The sequence below is a fragment of the Chiloscyllium plagiosum genome, chromosome 12 (assembly GCF_004010195.1).
Source record: "Chiloscyllium plagiosum isolate BGI_BamShark_2017 chromosome 12, ASM401019v2, whole genome shotgun sequence".
Taxonomy (NCBI): Eukaryota; Metazoa; Chordata; class Chondrichthyes; order Orectolobiformes; family Hemiscylliidae; genus Chiloscyllium; species Chiloscyllium plagiosum.
Genome location: NC_057721.1, coordinates 70,158,748 through 70,180,479, shown reverse-complemented (window position 1 = coordinate 70,180,479; position 21,732 = coordinate 70,158,748). Strand labels below are relative to the sequence as shown.

At 42.6% G+C, this 21,732-nt stretch overlaps 2 protein-coding genes across 3 annotated transcripts in view; both read left to right on the top strand.

Annotated features, from left to right (window-relative positions):
- LOC122555400 (interferon-induced GTP-binding protein Mx3-like) overlaps positions 1-3,227 on the top strand; it is a 45,560-nt gene extending 42,333 nt beyond the window's left edge. For both annotated transcript variants that reach the window (XM_043701371.1, XM_043701372.1), the window contains exon 14: positions 1,686-3,227. In XM_043701371.1, the coding sequence (XP_043557306.1) occupies positions 1,686-1,910 (225 nt within the window). In that variant the 3' untranslated portion in view covers positions 1,911-3,227. The remainder of the gene's footprint in view (positions 1-1,685) is intronic.
- Positions 3,228-14,379: 11,152 nt separating this feature from the next.
- LOC122555399 (interferon-induced GTP-binding protein Mx1-like) overlaps positions 14,380-21,732 on the top strand; it is a 56,362-nt gene continuing 49,009 nt past the window's right edge. The window contains exons 1-2 of the mRNA XM_043701370.1: positions 14,380-14,481; positions 19,852-19,961. Of these exons, the coding sequence (XP_043557305.1) occupies positions 19,896-19,961 (66 nt within the window). The 5' untranslated portion in view covers positions 14,380-14,481; positions 19,852-19,895. The remainder of the gene's footprint in view (positions 14,482-19,851; positions 19,962-21,732) is intronic.

Here is a 21,732-nt window from a genome sequence, read left to right as displayed (position 1 = left end):
TTCTTTGAAACTCCAAATGATTATCAGCACAACCATCCTCCAGGAATTAGCCTGGTGAGCTGCCTTCTCTGAACCAGTGCAAGTGGGTCCTGTTTTAAGAAATCAAAACTATCCAAGAACTCTAAGCCATTCTCACCAATTGCCCTGTGCAGTTGTAGCATGGACCACTTTAAAACACCAACCCATTTGCACTAAAGGCCATTGCTCCATTTGCTGTTCTCATTACTTGCTGTGTCTACATGCTAATGTTGTGATTCACGTGGAAGGGTACCCAAACTACTCTGCTCTTCTGCATCCTGCTGTCTCTTTTCAATTGAAGTAATATTCTCTTCTCTATTCTTCCTGCCAATGTGGACAACCTGATTTTCCCATATTTTGTTTCATCTGATAGTTTGAGTGAGTGGGCAAAAACTTATCAAAAATTGCCAACTTAAAAATTGTCCATTTATCCTCACTTTATTTCCTGTTAGCCATTTCTCTGTGCATCTTCTTAACTAATGTAGTCACTGTTATTGTGGCACCCCATCATATTCCTCTTGGATAACCAATTACACTCCATCTACCTGCTCCCCTTTATCCATCTCGGATGTTTCACATTCAAAAAATACTCATAATTTACTCAGCCACCATTATATTATGTTTACTGTAACAAATAATCTCAATAGTGGAAAATTAATAGTGTCCAACATTAAAGCAATGTGAAACCCCAAGAAACATTTACAGATTATATTCTTGGACACTTTCAATACGTATGAAGCCTTGTAGTTGAAATTCCAAATTTCTCCCACTGTCCAACTTGTTTCTTCTTGTGATACGCCGAGGCAATTTGTCTGGGACGTCCCTTCACTCAGACTCCAGAGTACAGTCTAATGGACTTTCAGCAGCAAGACACCTTTGTATTTCTTTGGTCTTTAAACCTCAATGAGTTCCATTTCTTCAAACAGGAAATGCATTACCATCAACATTGTACCTGACAATTAACAAACAGTCTCTCCCACTGCTTCACCCAGCAGCCATTGTTTTTAGTCTTCCCCTTCAGGCCTTTTTGTCTGATTCTGAGTGTCTATATCCAAAACCTAATGGTCAGTTGCCCTTTAGTTATTTCAAATTTTAACACTGGTTTCAACGTAAGCCTCTGAACTCATGTGTCTGTTGCTGGGTGGATTGATTTCCATTTGATTTCCCCTTGATACCCCCATACTATTCAACACCAGCACCATTGAAGAACCTCATTTACCTCAAATTAAAAGGGTCAGTTTAAAATGTAACCACTTAGAAAGTCTGCAATTCATAACCGTTTTATCCTCATGGGGCAAAGCATAACTTGAGGCCATTATTACAAGACAGTCGCCAAGAGATTCAAAAGCAATTCACGTGGAACTTGCACCAAAAGTGGTGAGAAAATTGAACTCGTGGTCACAAGGAGTGATTGAAGTGTGTAGTACAGCTATATTGAAGGGAAAGTTTAACGGGTATATTGGGAAGAAGAGAATAGAGTGTGACAATGGTATATTTATATTAGAAAGGATGGGAGGAGAGCCAAGTGGAGAATAAACACTGGCACAGACCGGTTGAATCAAATTGCCCTTTTCTCTGTGCTACATAATCCAGTGTGAGCTTACAGAACAAGGCCACAGAGCTCCGAGGAGAAAAGTGTTGATGGTGAATCTACTTCTGTGTTTCAGATTGCTTCAAACCGACTGGCGGACCTGGTCCCCATGGTCATTCGATACTACCTCCTGCAGGAGTATGCAAACAAGCTGCAGCGTAACTTACTGCAGTTGCTGCAGGGTCAGCAGCGGATGGAGGAGCTGCTGATGGAAGAGGAAGATATCTTTGAGAAGCGCAGGTTTCTGAGCAGTCGCTTGAAAAGGTTGAGAAAAGCCCGTCAGATCTTGACCATGTGTTGAAGCAAACCATCTGCCAATAGAGTTAATGCATAGTCAATAAACTACAAAGGGTTTGAGAGTTGGTGACCTCCAAATAGAAGTCTTGGAGAGAATATGCCGATGAGAAAACAACATTTCTGTCTTTTGGCATTGTATTCCTCCATCTGTGAAATCAATGAAAATGGAAGGTTGAGGCTATTCAACCCGTTTAGTCTGTTCTTCCCATTATATCATAGCGGATCTATGTCTTCAACTATCCACCTCCATCTATATCCCTATCTATCCTTGCAAGATAAACTTCTCGTTATTGGGTTTAGAATTATCATAGAATCACAAAATTGTTACAGTGCAGAAGGAAGCTATTTGGCTCAGACAGTTGTACCGTGGACAGAAACAGAAAGTGCTGAAGAAACTCAACAGGTCTGGCAGCATCTGTGGAGTGAAAGCCAGAGTTAACTTTTTGACTCCAGTGACCCTTTATCTGAACTCTCAGCCTCCTATTTATTTTTGATTGATCTAGGAAGAAAGTTCTTGATTTCCTCTAATGTTTGAATGAAGAAGTGTATTTCTCCATGGCTCTAACAGAGTTACACCCCCCACTTGTTCTGGATTTGCCCAACAGAAGAAATTATTTCTTTCTTTCCATCTTGTCAATTTTATTTGATCATCTTAAACACCTCAATTAGATCACACGTAATTATTTACAGTGTAAGTGGCCGATGGGTAAGAACCGCAACCAAGCGTAGTTCTTGAAGGGACAGGAAACCATAATTAACATGATCCCAAATTTCCCGTAGACGTGAGCAGCACAGACAACTAGAATTATCTCCCTGGTGTGATCCTGTTTAGTCAGCTTAATCCATTTCCCTTCCACAACACTTACCCCATTCCAAGAGTTTGAGTTTTCAAGAAAACTCTTGTGGATATTTTTTGCTTCCTTCACTGTTACCAGTTCTGGTTCTGACCTTTGTTTTTGGTGATTTTTATTTTATTCTTGGTAAAGGTTTTCCAAGAAGTTGCTTGGTAAAAATAGATGGTCTAACGTGAGTGTTTTATGTTACTTGTTTTCATGCACTGGAGCACAGTTTCTCAATCACTATGTGAGATGTGCTGTTCTTGTACTGTGTATTAGAATGATGTTTTTTCTCAAAGCGTAATGGTTTATTGAGAGATCCAGCTGGCATCTGAGGTGAGACTCTGATTCCATCATAAACTGACTGGACGGGACCACTAATGGGACTTCACACTGGTGACAATCAAGACTTTCTGCCACTGGTTGGTGGTTTAGTGCTGTAATGAACCTCTGACTTGTTCAATAAAGAGACAATTTAAGTAGTGTCTACTTTTTTTTTATTTCTTATTTGTCAAATCATTAGGACTTTCATTCCTTTCCTATGTGCCTGATCTCAAACTGGAAACAAATCTTTATTCACCAACAGTATTCCCTCTGGACCATCACTGCATTTGTCAACCTGAGAAAATAAAGACTTGTATTTTTGTCACTTCATGACCTCCGGACACTCTGAATTGTTTTACAGCCAAAACAGTACTTTTTATAGTAGCAGACGTAGACCATTTGGCCCATCAAGTCTGTTCTGCCTTTCAATAAGATCATGTCTGATCTGATAATCCTCAACTCCGCTTTCCTGGCTTTTTCCATAACCCTGATTCCCTGACTGATTTAAAAACTCTAGGCAAAAGTGAGGACTGTAAATGCTGGAGATCAGAGTTGAGAGTATGGTGCTGGAAAAGCACAGCAGATCAGGCAGCATCCGAGGAGCTGGAGAATCGATGTTTTGGGCATAAGCCCTTCGTCAGGAACATATCTAAAACCCTATCAGGAACCTATTTAAAAATCTATCTCAGCCTTCAGTACAGTTAATGAACCAGCCTCAATAGTCCTGTGTGGGGGAAAAAAAACTCGAAGGATTCACAACCTTCTTTTGAAATGTAGGCACATTTAATGAGCAAGTAGAAAGTGAGGACTGCAGATGCTGGAGATCAGAGTTGTGAGTGTAGTGCTGGAAAAGTACAGCAAGTCAGGCAGCATCCGAGGAGCAGGAGAATTGATGTTTCGGGCATAATCCCTTCATCAGCCCTTCCTGATGGAGGTGCTGGTGTTGGACTGGGGTGTACAAAGTTAAAAATCACACAACACCAGGTTATAGTCCAACAGGTTTATTTGGAAGCACTAACTTTCTGAGCGCTGCTCCTTCATTAGGTGGTTGTGGACATCTACTGCTAACTTAAATGGTTTGTTAAAGTTAGGTGTAGTTAATACAGGTTCATTCATTACAATCGCTTTTAGCTTTTCAAAGGCTGCTGGCATTCTGTGGACGATATTATCTTTGTCTATTTAAGTAGCAAATTAGTAAAAGATATGGCTTCTCAAATTTGGCATAAATTTTCAATAAAATTCATACATCCCCAAGAATCTCATTATCTCTCATTTTGTTTTAGGGGTGGGAAAGTCATTTTTAACTTTTGCTGTTCTGGATGACACCTTTTCCTTCAACAGGTCCAAAGTATATTACTTTGGCTTTTGCAAACTCATTTTTGTTTTTGCTTTTTAACCTTCATGCTGTTGCATCAACAGCCAAACTCCTCCTAGAAAATAGTCCCAAAATCCAGTTCAAACTCCAGACGCTCTCTTTCGGACTGACCACTTCCCCGTGTGGTCCCTGTTACCATTCAACATCTGCCATCCACTTCCACATAAGTCTCTCCTAGGCTCTGAAACTAATTGCCAGGTATTGACTCTTTACTGATCAACATCAGCCAAAAATGGAGGTCCTCAAGGGTAGTAATATCTGGATTACTCCCGGTGCTATAAACTAATGAGGATAGGAATAGAGGATAGAGTGGATGACTGTGTGGCTGAGGAGCTGGTGCACGGGAGAAGGATTCACATTTTTGGATCAATTGAATCTCTTCTGGGGTAGACGTGGCCTGTACAAGAAGAACGGATTGCAGCTGAATTGGAAGGGGACTAATATACTGGCAGGGAGCTTTGCTAGAGCTGTTTGGGAGGATTTAAATTCGTCAGGAGAGGTGTGGGTCCCAGGGAGATAGCGAGGAAAGAGATCGGTCTGAGACTGGCACAGTGGGGAACAGGAACAGGAACAAGTCAAACAGTCAGTGCAGGCAGGGACAAGGTAGGACTGATAAATTAAACTGCATTTATTTCAAGGCAAGAGGCCTAACGGGGAAAGCAGATGAAGTCGGGGCATGGTTCGGAACATGGGACTGGGATATCATAGCAATTACAGAAATGTGGCTCAGGGATGGACAGGACTGGCACCTTAATGTTCCAGGATACAAATGCTACAGGAAGGACAGAAAGGAGGTCAAGAGAGGAGGGGGAGTGATGTTTTTGATAAGGGATAACATTACGGCTGTCCTTAGGGACGATGTTCCTGAGAATACGTCCAGGAAAATTATTTGGATGGAACTGAGAAATAAGAAAGGGTATGATCAACTTGTTGGGATTGAACTACAGAATCCCCCCCCACCCACAATAGTCAGCAGGAAATTGAGAAATAAATTTGTAAGGAGATCACTGTTATCTGAAAGAATAATAGGATGTTTATGGTAGGGGATTTTAACTTTCCAAATATGGACTGGGACTACCAGAGTGTTAAAGGTTTAGATGAAGAGGAATTTGTTAAGTGTGTACAAAAAACATTTTCTGATTCAGTATGTGAAAGTACCTACTGGAAAAGGCAAAACTTGACCTATTCTTGGGAAATAAGACAGGGCAAGTGACTGAGGTGTCAGTGGAGAAGCACTTTGGAGCCAGTGATGATAATTCTATTAGTTTTAAAATAGTGATGGAAAAGGATAGACCAGATCTACAAGTTAAGGTTCTAAATTGGAGGGAGGTCAATTTTGACGGTCTTCAGCGAGAACTTTCAAAAGTTGATTGGGGATAGATGTTCACAGGAAAAGGGGCAGTTGGAAAATGGGAAGCCTTCAAAAATGAGATAATGAGAGTTCAGAGCTGAAAAATGTGTTGCTGGAAAAGCGCAGCAGGTCAGGCAGCATCCAAGGAACAGGAGAATCGATGTTTTGGGCATAAGCCCTTCTTCAGTCCTCACTTTCTCCTAATGAGAGTTCAGAGACAGTATGTTCCTGTTAGGGTGAAAGGGAAGGCTGGTAGTTGCAGGGAATGATGGATGACAAAATAAATTGAGAGTTTGTTAAGAAAAGGAAGGAAGCATACGTCAGGTATATTCAGCAGAGATCAAGTGAATCCTTATAAGACTATAAAGGCAGTAGAAGTATATTTAAGAGGGAAATCAGGAGGGCAAAAGGGTGACATGGGATAGTTTTGGCAAATAGGGTTAATGAGAATTCAAAGGTATTTTATAAATTCATTAAGGACAAAAGGGTAACTAGGGAGAGAATAGGGCCCCTCAAAGATCAGCAAGACAGCCTATGTGTGGAACTGCAGGAGATGGGGAGATACTACACAATTATTTTGCATCAGTTTTCACTATGGAAAAGGACATGGAAGACATAGAATGTGGGGAAATAGATGGTGACATCTTGAAAAAGTCCATATTACAGAGGAGGAAATGCTGGATGCCTTGAAATGCATAAAGGTGGATAAATCCCCAGGACCTAATCAGGTGTACCCTAGAACTCTGTGGGAAGTGAGGGAAGAGATTGCTGGGCCCCTTGCTGAAATATTTGTATAATTGATAGCCACAGGTGAGGTGCCTGAAGACTGGAGGTTGGCTAACATGGTGTCACTATTTAAGAAAGGTGGTAAGGAAAAGCCAGGGAACTATTCACTGGTGAGCCTGAAGTCAGTGTGGGCAAGTTGTTGGACGGAATCCTGGGGGACAGGAGTTACATGTATTTGGAAAGGCAAGGACTGATTAGGGATAGTCAATATGGCTTTGTTTCATGGGAAATCATGTCTCACAAACTTGATTGAGTTTTTTGATGTAACAAAAAGGATTAATGAGGGCAGAGCGGTAGATGTGATCTATATGGACTTCAGTATGGCATTCAACAAGGTTCCCCATGTGAGACTGGTTAGCAACGTTAGATCTCATGGAATACAGGGAGAACTAGCCATTTGGATACAGAACTGGCAGAAAGGTAGAAGACAGAGGGTGGTGGTGGAGGGTTGCTTTTCAGACTAGAGGCCCGTGACCAGTAGAGTGCCACAAGGATCGGTGCTGGGCCCTCTACTTTTCATCATTTATACAAATGATTTGGATGTGAACATAGGAGGTTTGGTTGGTAATTTTGCTGATGACACCAAAATTGGAGGTGTAGTGGACAGCAAAGAAGGTTACCTCAGAGTGCAATGGGATCTTAATCAGATGGGCTAACGCCTGAGGAGTGGTAGATGAAGTTTAGTTTAGATAAATGTGAGGTGCTGCATTTTGGATATTCAAATCAGGGCAGGAGTTATACACTTAATGGTAAGGTCCTGGCAAATGTTGCTAAACAAAGAGACCATAGAGTGCAGGTGCATTGTTCCTTGAAAGTGGAGTCATTGGTAGATCAGATAATGAAGAAGGCATTTGGTATGCTTGCCTTTATTGATCAGAGCATTCAGTGAAGGAGTTGGAAGGTTCATGTTGTGGCTGTACAGGACATTGGTTAGGCCACTTTTGGAATATTGTGCACAATTCTGGTCTCCCTCCCATTGGAAGGATGTTGTGAAACTTGAAAACGTTCAGAAAAGATTTACAAGGATGTTGCCAGGGTTGGAGGATTTGAGCTAGAGGGAGAGGCTGAATAGGCTAAGGTTGTTTTCCCTGGAGCATTCAGAGACTGAGGGGTGACCTTATAGAAGTTTATAGAATCATGAGGGGCATGGATAGGGTAAACAGACAAGATCTTTTCCCTGGAGTGGGCGAGTCCAGAACTAGAGGGCACAGATTTAGGGAGAGAGGGGAAAGATTTAAAAGGGACCTAAGGAGCAACTTTTTTCACGCAGAGGGTGATGCGTGCATGGAAAGAGCTGCTCGAGGAAGTGATGGAGGCTGATACAATTACAACATTTAGAAGTCATCTAGATGGGTACGTGAATAGAAAGGGTCAACAGGGATTTGTGTGAAGTGCTGGCAGGTAGGACTAGATTAATTTAGGTTAGCTGGTCAGCATGGATGTGTTGGGCTGAAGGGTCTGTTTTCGTGCTGTATACCTGTATGACTCTATCGATTTGTTCGGGTAGCCATGTGTAAACATATTCTCTCTGCCGGAGTTAAAGCATCTGAACAAACATTTTGAATAAAGTCAGAAGTCACACACCAGGTTATAATCCAACATATTTATTTGAAATGACAAGCTTTTGGAGTTTAGCCCCTTTGCCAAGTGCTGTGAGAGAGAAGCAGACAGACACAGAACGCATAGGTAGAGAGGCCAATGGGCTGTGAGATGAAAAGATCATATAAATGATGAGTGTAGTATCGACAAGCTGAATAACAAATCTCTGCAGATGATCAAAAGTATCAGATGGTGTGAGTAAAGAGTCAGCAGCTGAAAAAACAGGCAATGGGATGACTTATAATCTGATTAATTGAGGCAGGGAGATAATTACAAAAAATTAAAAATAAGGTGGTGCTGGAGACAAACCAAATGGCTGTAATAACGTGCGAGGTATAAGAGTCAAATGTCGAGGATCTAACCAAAGTAACAAGTAATCCAAAATTGTACAAACTATTTAAGGGAGAGAGATCATAACAATTTGGTAAAAACAATGACTGCAGATGCTAGAAACCAGATTCTAGATTAGAGTGGTGCTGGAAAAGCACAGCAGTTCAGACAGCATCTGAGGAGCAGGAAAATCGACGTTTTGGGCAAAAGCCCTTCATCAGGAATACAGATCATAGCAATATATCAAGGTGATGGTTTCAAAAAAGGACAGTAGGAAGATTTTACAGAACAGTGTGGTGGGGTCACATGTAGTACAACATGAACCTAAGATCACAGTTGAGGCCTTCTTCATGGGTATGGAACTTGGCTGTCAGTTTCTGCTCGGCCATTCTGCGTTGTTGTGTGTCTTGAAAGCCATTTTGGAGAACACTGAACCAAAGATCGGAGGCTGAATGTCCTTGACCACTGAAGTGTTCTCCGACTGGGAGGGAACAAGTTTTGAGCAAGAACCAACCTGCAATTAACTTCTAGGCCTGGCCTCCCAAACAAACAACAGCTTGTTTGTTCTACTTCTTTTTCAGCATGAGCTGCTGCCCAAAGTCCAGAGATTTTATCTTATATCCCCCTCTAATGCACTCATAGAACATAGAACAGTACAGCAAAGGAGCAGGTCCTTCAGCCCATGATGTTGTGCCAAACATGACACCAAATTCAATTAATCCTTCTGCCTGCTCTTGGTCCATTTCCCTACATTCCTTGCATATTTATTTGCTTATCTAAAAGCCCCTTAAATGCCTCTATTGTATCTGTCTCTGCCATCACCCCTGGCAGTGCATTCCAGACTTTTATCACTCTCTGTGTAAAAAAACTGCCCCTCACATCCCCTTTGAACTTTCTCCCTCTCACTTTAAATGCATGCCCCTAGATATACCCCCTAGCCATTTCAACTCTGGAAAAAAATGCTAAACATCTACTCTATTACCCATTTAATAACTTCATAAATTTGTATCAAGTCTCCCCTCAATCTCTGCCGCTTAAGAGAAAACAGCCTGAGTTTTTCTAGCCTTTTTTTATACTTCATACCCTCTAATCCAGGCAGCGTCCTGGTAAACCTCTTCTAAACCATCTTTAAAGCCTCTACATTCTTCCTGTAATGTGGCGACTAGAATTGAGCACAATACTCAAAGTGTGGTGTAATCAAAGTCTCACAAAACTGCAATGTGACATCTTGACTCTTGTACTCAATGCCCTGACCAATGAAGCCAAACATGCCATACAGACCTTACCATTAAGTATATAAGTCCTGCTAAGATTTGCTTTCCCAAAATGCAGCACCTCACATTCATCTAAATTAAACTCCAAATGCCACTTCTTGGCCCATTGGCCCATCAGATTACAACAGGATCTTGATCAAATGGGCCAATGGGCCGAGAAGTGGCAGATGGAGTTTAATTTAGATAAATGCGAGGTGTTGCATTTTGGGAAAGCAAATCTTAGCAGGACTTATACACTTAATGGTAAGGTCCTAGAGAGTGTTGCTGAACAAAGAGACATAGTGCAGGTTCATAGCTCCTTGAAAGTGGAATCGCAAATAGATAGGATAGTGAAGAAGGCGTTTAGTATGCTTCCTTTTATTGGTCAGAGTACTAAATAGAGGAGTTGGGAGGTCATGTTGCGGCTGTACAGGACATTGGTTAGGCCACTGTTGGAATATTGCATGCAATTCTGGTCTCCTTCCAATTGGAAAGATGTTGTGAAACTTGAAAGGGTTCAGAAAAGGTTTACAAGGATGTTACCAGAGTTGGAGGATTTGAGCTATAGGGAGAGGCTGAACAGGCTGGGGCTGTTTTCCCTGGAGGGTCGGAGGCTGAGAGGTGACCTGATAGAGGTTTACAAAATTATGAGGACATGGATAGGATAAATAGACAAAGTCTTTTCCCTGGGGGTGGGCAAGTCCAGAACTAGAGGGCATAGGTTTAGGGTGAGAGGGGAAAGATATAAAAGAGACCTAAGGGGCAACTTTTTCACGCAGAGGGTTGTACGTGTATGGAATGAGCTGCCTGAGGAACTGGTGGAGGCTGGTACAATTGCAACATTTTAAAGGCATCTGGATGGGTATATGAATAGGAAGGGTTGGGTGGGATATGGGCCGGGTGCTGGCAGGTGGGACTAGATTGGGTTGGGATATCTGGACAGCATGGACAGGTTGGACCGAAGGGTCTGTTTCCATGCTGTACATCTCTATGACTCTATGATTCTATGACCTTCTTTACCATCCTGACTCCTTGTGTGGCCACTTTCAGGGAGCTATAGACTTGAACCCCAAGATTCTTCTCTACATCAATGCTGTTCAGGGTCCTGTCATTATATTTTTCCTTAATATTTGATCTCCCAAAGTGTACCATCTTACACTTGCATGGATTAAACACAATCTACCATTGCTCTGTCCATATCTACAACTGTTTGATATGCCACTGTGTCCTTTGACAACTTTCTACACTATCCATAACTCCACCAATCTTGATATCATCTGCAAATTTACTAATCTACTTAGCTACATTTTCACTTAAGTCATTTCTATGCATTTGAAATACACACATATCCATCTAACCTGCGTATCCCTGGACACTACGGACAATTTGGCATGGCCAATCCACCTAACCTGCACATTTTGGACAGTAGGAGGAAATCAGAGCAGCTGGAGAAAACTTATACAATCACAAGGAGAACATGCAACTTCCATCCACAGTTGCCCAAGGGTGGAATCGAACCTGGGTCCCTGGTGATTGTGAGCCAGTATGCTAACCACTGAGTCGCCATGCCATCATTCGTGCTTGATTCAATGGCTATTTTGCTTCAATTCCCTCCTCATTTTGTTTTCGTGTCCTGGAGGTTTTTCTTCATCTTCCAGAGTCGCCTGAGAAACACTGGAAGTTGGCAACCCTGGGGAGTGGGCAAACTCAAGTACTGAGTTTTTGAGGAGAAAATGAGGTCTGCAGATGCTGGAGATCAGAGCTGAAAATGTGTTGCTGGAAATGTGTTACTGAGTATTTGAATCCATTATTCAAAAACAGATTCTTAATTGCTGGAGTTCTCTCTCTAAATGATGGAAATATAAAATGTAAAAATCAAATGAAAAGGAACTCCGCCACACAGTAAGGAAAATAATTTCCTCTTTGGTTCCAATGCAGAATTAAGGGAGAAGCACTTTAAAGACTTGTGGGGGTGGGGAGGGTTACACTACACACAGACTCTATGAATCTTGGTTAAAATACCAATCAGCCGTTTGGATCAGATGTGGTAAAAAATGATTTGGAGGAACCGATGTTGGACTGGGGTGGATAAAGTTAAAAATCGCACAACATCAGGTTAAAGTCCAACAGGTTTATTTGGAAGCACTAGCTTTTGGAGCGCCGCTCCTTCATCAGGTGGTTGTGAAGCAGGACCATAAGACACAGAATTTATACCAAAAGATTATAGTGTCATGCAGCTGAAATGATACACTGTTTGTTATAATCTATGTTTGTTTAATATATCATTTCAGCTGCATGTCATTAATCTTTTGCTATAAATTCTGTATCTTATGGTCCTGCTTCACAACCACCTGATAAAGGGGTAGCACTCTGAAAGCTAGTGCTTCCAAACAAACCTGTTGGATTATAACCTAGTGTTGTGTGATTTTTAATGTGGTAAAAATAGCTATTAAATGGCCAAGCATTTGATCAAAAAATACGGCACTGAGTTAGATCTTGTTAGTTTGTGTAACCCCATGTTAATATGACACAGTCATAGCTACCAAAACAAGACTCTATTTGCTGGCATCACAGCAAGAGGGAGCGAATTCCGTTTTCCCAGCGGTTGCTCAGATACTTTTCAGGCTGTGATGGTCCACCCCCGTAAACCCTGAGATTCTCAAAAAAACAAAAGGGGCGAAGTGTTCCAGAGGAATTGTCAGAAACCACAACAGAAACTCATTCACTTTACCTTTAAGTGCATCAACTGCAAAACACATAGCTCTGTTGTTGTTGTTCTTCTCTGTCTCTCGGTTTCATTTCCCAACACCGGCATCACACCACTCCTCTGCAGTTTCGTTTCTGCCCGAGTTTTGGTTTCCTGCACAGTCATTAAGTTCACCAATCTGTGGTGCAGTTCAGAGAGCACTCCCTATGACGAACATGAAACTCAAACTAAAGCACTGCAATGAATCGGGGAGGTAAATCCAAAATTCAATCTTTTAAAAACTCTCAGCAGAGAGAAAAACATGATCAAGGTACTAATGGAATTAGAATATACATATTGCAAAGGACTGTATTTTTCTTATTGATTTCTGGGATATGGGTTTCATTGAGGTCAGCATTTATTGTCCATCCCTAATTGCCCCGTGGAGAAGTTGTTGATGAGCTGCCTTCTTTGATCATTGCAGTGCATTTGCTCAGAATTAAGGCAGTTCCAGTGAAGGAACAGCCATGTCATTGCAGGTCAGGATGGTGTGTGGTTGGGAGGGGAACTTGCAAGTGATGGTTTTCCCATGTATCTGCTGTACTTGCCCTCCTTGATGGTGGATGTTACAGGTTTAAAAGCTGCTGTAGAAGAATCTATATATAATGGGGCAGTTAATGCTGTGGGAACATTACTCAACTAGTAACCCATAACCCTTAACTAATGCTCTTGGAGACATGAGTTCAAATTCCACACAGATTAATGAAAAAAAATCAAAAAGCTAATCCCACTCTTGGCAGTCAATTCTATGAATCAGATTGTTGATATTCATCTGGTTCACTAATGTTGTGCAGGGATTGGAGGGTGTGTGTGATTCTGCTATACTCTTCTGGTCTGGTCCAGACATGACTCTTGATCCAAGATAACATGCACAGTCAGTATGTACAAAGTTTGCTGCCTCTTCTGTCAGCACCTTCCAAATGTATCAGATCCATCACTTGGAAGGAGCAGTGGGAATGTTGCAGATTTCTCTCCAAGTCATACGCCACCCTGGTATGTTGCTGTTCGAGGTACAGAAGCCTGCAATGCCCTTGCGGTCCCATGTGGATTGCAACAGTTCACAGTGGTCAGCACTGCTGCCTCACAGCGCCAGGGACCTGGGTTTGATTCCTGCCTCAGGCGACTGTCTGTGTGGAGCTTGCACATCCTCCCCTTGTCTGTGTGGTTTCCTCCCACAGTCCAAAGATGTGCAGGTCAGGTGACTTGGCCATGCTGAATTGCCCATAATGTCAGGTGCATTGGTCAGGGGTAAATGTAGGGTAGGGGAATGGGTCTGGGTGTGTTACTCTTTGGAGAGTCGGTGTGGACTTGTTGGGCCAAAGGGTCTGTTTCCACAGTGCAGGGAATCTAGTCTAATAAAAAAATGGCTTGTCACTACTGCCTGAATGTCAACGAGGGACATGCAACAAATGCAGGCAAGCTCACCCTTGGAAGAGTGAAGGAATAAGGTTGGCACTTTTTGTGAAAGCATTAAAATGGAGACTTTAGGGGAAAAACAATTTGGAGCAATGACGGATTACTTATAAACCAAAGCCCTGTTTGAACATAAAAGATTCCACACTCCACAATGCTGATGAAAGGCAGAGGTGTTTTCCTAGGGTCCTGACCATTTATTCACCAACAAACATGCTTATGGTTCTGATCACAATATGGGAGCTTGCATGAATAAATTAGCTGTTTCCTACAAAACACATCAACAAACTTTTCATTGATTATAAAAGATGTCCTGTGGCTTTAAAAGGTGCTACCTAAATGCCAGTACTTGTTTTTCTTCCGTACATCTTAAAATGCATGCAGAAATAAATGTTGTTCTTTAAAAAAAGAGCTGTATGGTGTATTTCAAAGAATAGAAACTTATGCAAATTAGATTGGTAAGATGTCAGTGGGTGGAGACATGTCAGGCAGAATTTAACTTGTCTGCCAGTTTTGTTTCCTCCAACACAGACTGATCAGATTCTCTGTCGACTGTGCACAGGTTTGTGACTTTTCATTCAACTACATTTTGTCATCTAATTGCAAATACAGATGTGAGAGGGAAACGGTTGCCAGATTGTGAGGGTGAAGGGGTATGTGTGAGGGTGGGGGCGGAAGAGGATGTGTGGCTGAGGGGAAAGGTGGGTGATAGCAAAGTGTACAATAGGTGGATAATGGGAATGGAGGTATTGTAGAGCTTCAGAGCAGAGAAGATGACCAGGGGGTTGCAGTGAGAGAGAGACTCACTGAGATCTTTGTAGAGAGAGGAGGAGACCTTCTTCAAGATAGGCATCCTTGCAAGAGGATTCGCAGTAAGGTTCCACTGTCTATCAAAATGGAAATTGGGTTTTCTGCCATTTCAACTTGATTTTTGTCATTCACACTTTTTAACAATTTCTGGCATCAATATCCTTTTTGCTGTTGGAAGAGTAGCTTCCTGTGTGGCATGATATTTGTCTTTGTACTGGACTATTTTCCATGCTTTCAGTTGGTGGGTATCTCCATTAAAGGATTGCCTCAGCTACATCTGTGCAGCAAGGATTTTACAATTCCTTTGGAGATTTTCACTGACACCTCAGGCTTTTTCATTTTACCGGGAATAGTGTAGAGATGATGCGTACTATTGAATTTCTCAATCGTTTATGAGACAACTAAATTTTTCACGCATGAATTGAGGGTGACTGTTGCTCATCACAATAGTAGGAATGCTGTAATGCCCAAAATGTGCTTTTAGGCATTTGGTAATCTCAGCAGTCGACATTAAACTTTACTGGTCCACCACCCAGTGGTCAGAATAGTGAGCTACAGTGACAAGATAATCCACTGATACAAGTGCAAGTAGATCTACTCCCAGTTTCATCCGTGGGCTGCCTGGGAGGTCAGGTTAATTTGATACTCATTACTGTCACTACATTGCTTTTTGCTTGTATTTGACCTGCATTGGATGCAGAGACTGGTGGGGTGTAGGTGAGGACAAGGGGGACTCTGTCTTTATTGCGTTTTGGGGGGGTCTTTAGAGCGGTGGAAAGCAGAATGGAGGGGCTGCAGCAGAGGGCTGTCTAGGTGACAGAGGCAGGAAAAGTACGTTGTTCAAAACAGGTGGACGTCTGGGATGCTCGCAAGTGGAATGTCTTCTCATCTGAGCAGATGTGGCAGAGGCTAAGGAATTGGGAGAGAGAAATGCAGTTCTTGCAGGATACTGGATGAGAGGAGGTGTAGTCCAGGTAGTTATAGGAGTCTGTAGGTTTGTAGTAAATGTCTGTGTGGAGACTGTCGCTGGAGATGGAAATGGACAGGTCAAGAAAGGGGAGAGAGGTATCCGAGGTGGACCAAGTGAATTTGAGGATGGAGTGGAAGTTGTGGGCGAAGTCGATGTAGTTCAGCTCCAGTTCAGCCTGGATGTAGGGTGCTGCACTGATGCGGGGAGAAAGAAGGGTTCATGCCCGAAATGTCGATTCTCCTGCTCCTTGGATGCTGCCTGACCTGCTGCGCTTTTCCAGCAAACAATTTCAGCGCTGCACTGATGCAGTCATCGATGTAACAGCAGAGAACTTGGGGCACAGTGCCTGTGTAAGTACTGAAGAAGGACTGTTTGATATAGTTGAGAAACAGGCAGGCACAGCCGGGGCCCTTGATTTGGAGGAAATGGGAGGAGTTAAATGAAAGTTATTAAGGGTGAGGACCAGTTCGGCGAGACAGAGAAGGGTACTGGTGGAGGGGGACTGGAAGGGTCTGCAGATTAGGGGGAGGTGGGGGCACGGTAGTGAAATGGGGATAGGTAAAGACAGGTAGGGGGGACGACCTGGTTTGTCAATGGGAAGAATAAATCCAGTTGGAGGTAGGGAGCAGGGGGATAGGCTGGGAAGGGAGTCAAGGGATGGGGAGGTTCATGCCACTCTCGCTACCAAACCCCCAGGTACCTTCCCCTGCAACCAGAAAAGATGCAAAACCTGCTGGTACCCCATACCCCCCTTACTTCCATCCAGGGCCCCAAACAGTCCTTCCAGATGAGACAGAGGTTCACCTGCCTCTCCTCCAAACTAGCTTATTGCATCTGATGCTCCCAGTATGGTCTTCTCTACTTTGGGGTGACCGAACATAAGCTTAGGGAATGGTTCACCGAACATTGCAGCCGGGCCCGCAGGGGTTGACATGGCCTTCCAGTCACTGTCCATTTCAATTCCCCCAACTACTCCCTTTTCGATGTGACCATCCTCAGCTCCTCCATTGCCACATCAAACCACAGCACCTTTTGGAGGAACAACATCTCATCTTCCGCCTGGGCACCCTACAGCCCGGAGGACTCAACATTGAGTTCTCCAATTTCAAATAACCTCCCTCTCCATCCCCCAACTCCCTTCCCAGCCCCTTTCCCTCCCTTCCACTGCTCTCTGCCACCAAACAGATTCATTCCTCTCATTGACCAACCAGGTCATATCCTCCACCTGTCTTCACCTATCCCCACTTCATCAACCTGTCCCCGCCACCCACTTCATCTGCAGGTTCCCCTACACCCACCCCCAATCCTGAAGAAGGGTTACATCCAAAATGTTGATTTCTCCACCTCCTGATGCTGCCTGGCTTGCTGTGTTCTTCCAGTGTCCTGTTTGTCTACTGCAGATTTTTGCTTTAGCATTTTTGGCAAAAATACCTTCAATGGTGAGCGTGGGATCACTTCAGAGCTTTACTTAGACTTAAACTCTCATTTACTAGAGATTATATTCTTCTTAAAGACTTCTCAATGTTGTGAAAGCATCATTGTACTTCAGTAGGGTTTTTCTGGGCTCAGTTGTCTAATGCGTGACAATGCATTGTAAATTGCATTAAGGATATTGAGGGTTACTAATCTAAGCTTCAGTCCTGCTCTGGCTGAGACCAGTGGCTACTGCTTTCCAACTATGTTCTGGAACCTCAGATCCTCATTCATGTTATTGCTTTGGGTTTTGAGTGTAATCTATCCTCTCGACAAAACTGTGATGCCATCATCCAGTCTTTATCCTATTTGAAAGATTACATTTCTGGATCACGTGCTAAGTGATACCACACAACTCTGTGAAAATTATGATGTTGCATGATGCGCCATTTGCGCCATATCCAACACTATGTGTTGACTCTTCTAAAAGTCATCACTCCAACATTCATAAATCATGTATCACTGCGCACTAGACTGAACCAATCTGTTTTATGATGCAGAATGATTAATCAGTATTTTTATCTGATATCTCTCCAGTGTCCACTAGTACTTGTTTGATGTGTTTCCTTCTAGCCATGCACTTATGTGCAAAATGATTCAGCTTCTTGCATTGAGAATAAAGCTTCCCTCAGGCTGGACATACTTTTCTGTCCTTTCCAGGATATCCCCTGCAGTATTTGCTTCCTATCTGTTGCCTGTGATTCTTCTGCCCTTTGGGCTTGGCATAGCTATCTGCATAATGCAATATCTGGTTTGTCCTGTTATGGGTAACGTGATAATGCTGCTCCTTTAACAAGGTTATGTTGTCCTTGGTTTTCTTTTTCAGAACAGCTGTAAAGGCAGAGATTCCATATGTCTGGAAATATTGACTTGAGAAAGCTTTTCAAGTGTTTTTTTAAAACACTTGTACAATGAAAGGGGCGTGGCCAGTTTGCCCAGTTCAGTGTTTGGTTTAGTTTTGTTTAGTAAGCTGTTTTGTTTGCACCTGTTGGTCTAGTTTTAGCTGGGAACCAAGAGAAGCTGCTGAGGATCCAAAGAAACAGTTCCACGCTGATCCTCTCTCTCTCTCTCTGACGTCTCTACTGTAAGAACCTGTGTCTGATTTTATGTTTTTTTGGCAAAGGGGTGTTTATGTGGATATTGCAAATATTTGGAATGGGCATCACTAAGTTGCAATAGAGTTGACTGGGTTTTCAGATAGGTTGTTATTCTAAATTCGGTTCTCTTTTGTTCGAATTTCATTCAGTAGTCTGTAAAGAAATTCTGTTTTGTTTGAAACTGCATGGTTGGCCAAGCTGCATCACTCCTGGACTATCCAATAACAACTGCTTAAAACAACTAGAAAATATGGGTCTGGGCTGCTTTAGATTACTTACAGTGTGGAAACAGGCCCTTCGGCCCAACAAGTCCACACCAACCGGCAACCCACCCAGACCCATTCCTCTTCATTTACCCCTTCACCTAACACTACGAGCAATTTAGCATGGCCAATTCACCTAACCTGCACATTTTTGGATTGTGGGAGGAAACCAAAGCACCCGGAGGAAATCCACGCAGACACGGGGAGAATGTGCAAACTCCACACAATCGCCTGAGATGGGAATTGAACCCGGGTCCCTGGCGCTGTGAGGCAGCAGTGCTACTCTTTTGAGGGAATCTGGCCCGCTCCATAACAGTATGCTCTAGATGTGGATTTATAACCTTACAACTTCTGACGTCATATTTTTCCCTGAAAATAGATTGCTTCTGTGTCAGTAGATATGCTCTCATTACAGGATCTCTTATGCCTCATACTTTCTTGTCTTTAATTAGATGATCTTTTAGTTGTGTAAATTAACAAAATTCTGTGTGCTGAAATAATGGGGTACATATTTCACCTTGGGTCCTGACACTGAACACATACTATTCATAAGTTATAGTCACTTAGGGTTCAAAGCATATGTTCAATGTTTACAAACTATTTGCAATTTGCTGTTTCTTTACAGGGAAATTCAGGGTGTTATGCACTTTGAAACAGTCCCTTTTCAACAGTGTTAAAAAAGTCGTGATATGTAACCTGATCTGGCTCATTAAACACATCTGTTGCTTGTGATTTTTGAGAAGATTTGTAGCTCAGATTGATGTTAAGTATGTAAGTTAGCTCACTGAGCTGGAAGGTTTGTTTTCAGACATTTCATCACCATGACTAGGTAACATCATCAGTAAGAGTTAGTGAAGCACTGGTGGTATGTCCTGCTGCTCTATTTATAGGCCTTGGTTTCTTATGGTGGGTGATGTCATTTCCAGTTCATTTTTTCAAAGGAAGGTAGATCTGTTGCTATTTTGTTATTTTGCCCTTACCAATTAGGAGTTGCTACTTTAGGTCAGAGATGAGGAGACTGCTTTTATCTGAGGGTTGTTCTACATTGGAACTCTCTGCCTCAGAATGTGGTGGGAGAAGGATCATTCAATATTTTTAACGTGGACATAGGACGGGAATCAAAGGTTAGCGGAAATTACAGGGAATGCAGCATTTTGAACACAAGCAGATCAGCCATGATCTTACAGAATGACGATGCACACAACAAGTTCCAAATGGAATACTTCTGCTCCGAATTTTTTTGTTTGTATCTTTGAATATTGTCCAAGTAACAAGTACATTTTAATTGGTTCTATATTAAGCAAATGAAATTATTTTAGTCCACCAGCAGATCAGAAAAAAACAGCAGGCAACGACTTTGAACATGCAGAAGGAGGATTCAGCTACTTCACTCCCTTTACCTGGTCACGAATTGCAATCAATTAACAAGGTATGTCAACCTACAGCAAGACAACCACAGGTACTGTATGGAGCACATGGGATCAAGACAAAAAGGAAAGGAAAACACAACCTGTATAAGTGGTTGGTAACAAAAGAGTCATACGGTGGCTCAGTAGTTAGCACTGTTGCCTCACAGCACCAGGGACTGAGGTTCGATTCATGTCTCAGGCAATTGTCTGTGTGGAGTTTGCATGTTCTCCCTGTGCATCCGTGGGTTTTCTACGGGTGCTCTGGTTTCCTCCCACAATCCAAAGCTGTGCTGGCTGGATGAATTGGCCATGCTAAATTGCCTGTAGTGTTAGGTGCATTAGTCAGGGATAAATATAAGAGTCTGGGTGGGTTACTCTTCAGTGGGTTGGTGTTGGCTTGTTGGGCCAAAGGGCCTGTTTCCATACTGTAGGGAAACTGACCTTCTGGTCCACCCAGTCAACACCAACCGTGTTCCCAAACTAAACTAGTTTGCTGCCCTTGGCCCATATCTCTCCAAACCTTTCCTACTCATCAACTTATTTTTTAAATGCTTTAACTGTATCTGCATCTACCACTTTCTCTGGTTAGATGCTGGAATTCAAAGTTGTACCTTTTACCTGTCTTCACCTATCCCCACTTCACTACCCACCCCCTGTCTTCCCCTTTATCTGCAGCTCCCCCCACACCCACCCCCAGTCCTGAAAGGGGGTTACACCTGAAACATTGACTTCTCCACCTCCTGATGCTGCCTGACCTGTTGTGTTCTTCCAGCCTTCTACCATTTCCTTTGGCAGTTCATTCTGCACATGAACCATTCTCTGGTTAAAAAACAAAATTGTGTCTCATGTCTTTTTTTTTAAATCTTTCTCCTCTTATCTTAAAAAATGTGTCCCCTAATTTTGCAACCCCTCATCCTGCCCCAGGCAAAATACCATTGCCATTCACCGAATCTCTGCCCCTCATGATGCTTTCAACCTCAATAAGGTTATCCCCCAACCTCCTGCACTCCAGTGAAAAACAGTTCCAGCCTTTCCAGTCTATCTCACACCTTCCGTTCCTGGAAACATGCTGGGAAATGTTTTCTGAACCCTCTCCAGCTTAATAATATCCTCCCTATAATAGGGCAACCAATACTCCAGAAGAGACTTCACCAATGTCCTGTACGACATCACCATGACCCCTGCCCTCCCTACCCCCCCACCCCTCTCCCCCACTCCCCACCAAGTAAGACTTTGTTTTGTCAGCTTCTCCCTGGGGAAATGGATCTGAAAAAGCTGAATCAGACAAATGAATCATTCCGGCCAGTTAATGCAATTCTGCCATTTCTAGTGGGTTGAACAAGCGGTCAATTCATGCACCAGACCACTGACATTTAACTTCCTGGAATGATATAATCCCAATTGTCCTACAACACTAGCCAAAGCAATACCCAGAGCTGTCCTCTTCATTATTTCTTGGAATAGACAGAGACATGCTTAAGAAAACCAACATTCTTCCCCACCAGCACCTGGAATGTGTCTGAGCAAAAATGATAATGGGCTTAAGACCAGGCCAGTATCATCAATTAAAATTAACAAGTGTAATCACATTTGCATTTCTGTTTTATCTGTTCTTTCCTTCAAAGCACATATTGCTGGCAAGGCCAACATTTTTTAACAAACCCTAACTTTACTGGAGAAGTGGCTTGTGGATTTTTAAAACTTTGATGGTTTACATGAGTGTCAGGTCATCCTGAACATGTTTCTTCTGTAATCACTGTCATCCAAAACTGCAATCATACCTATTCCATT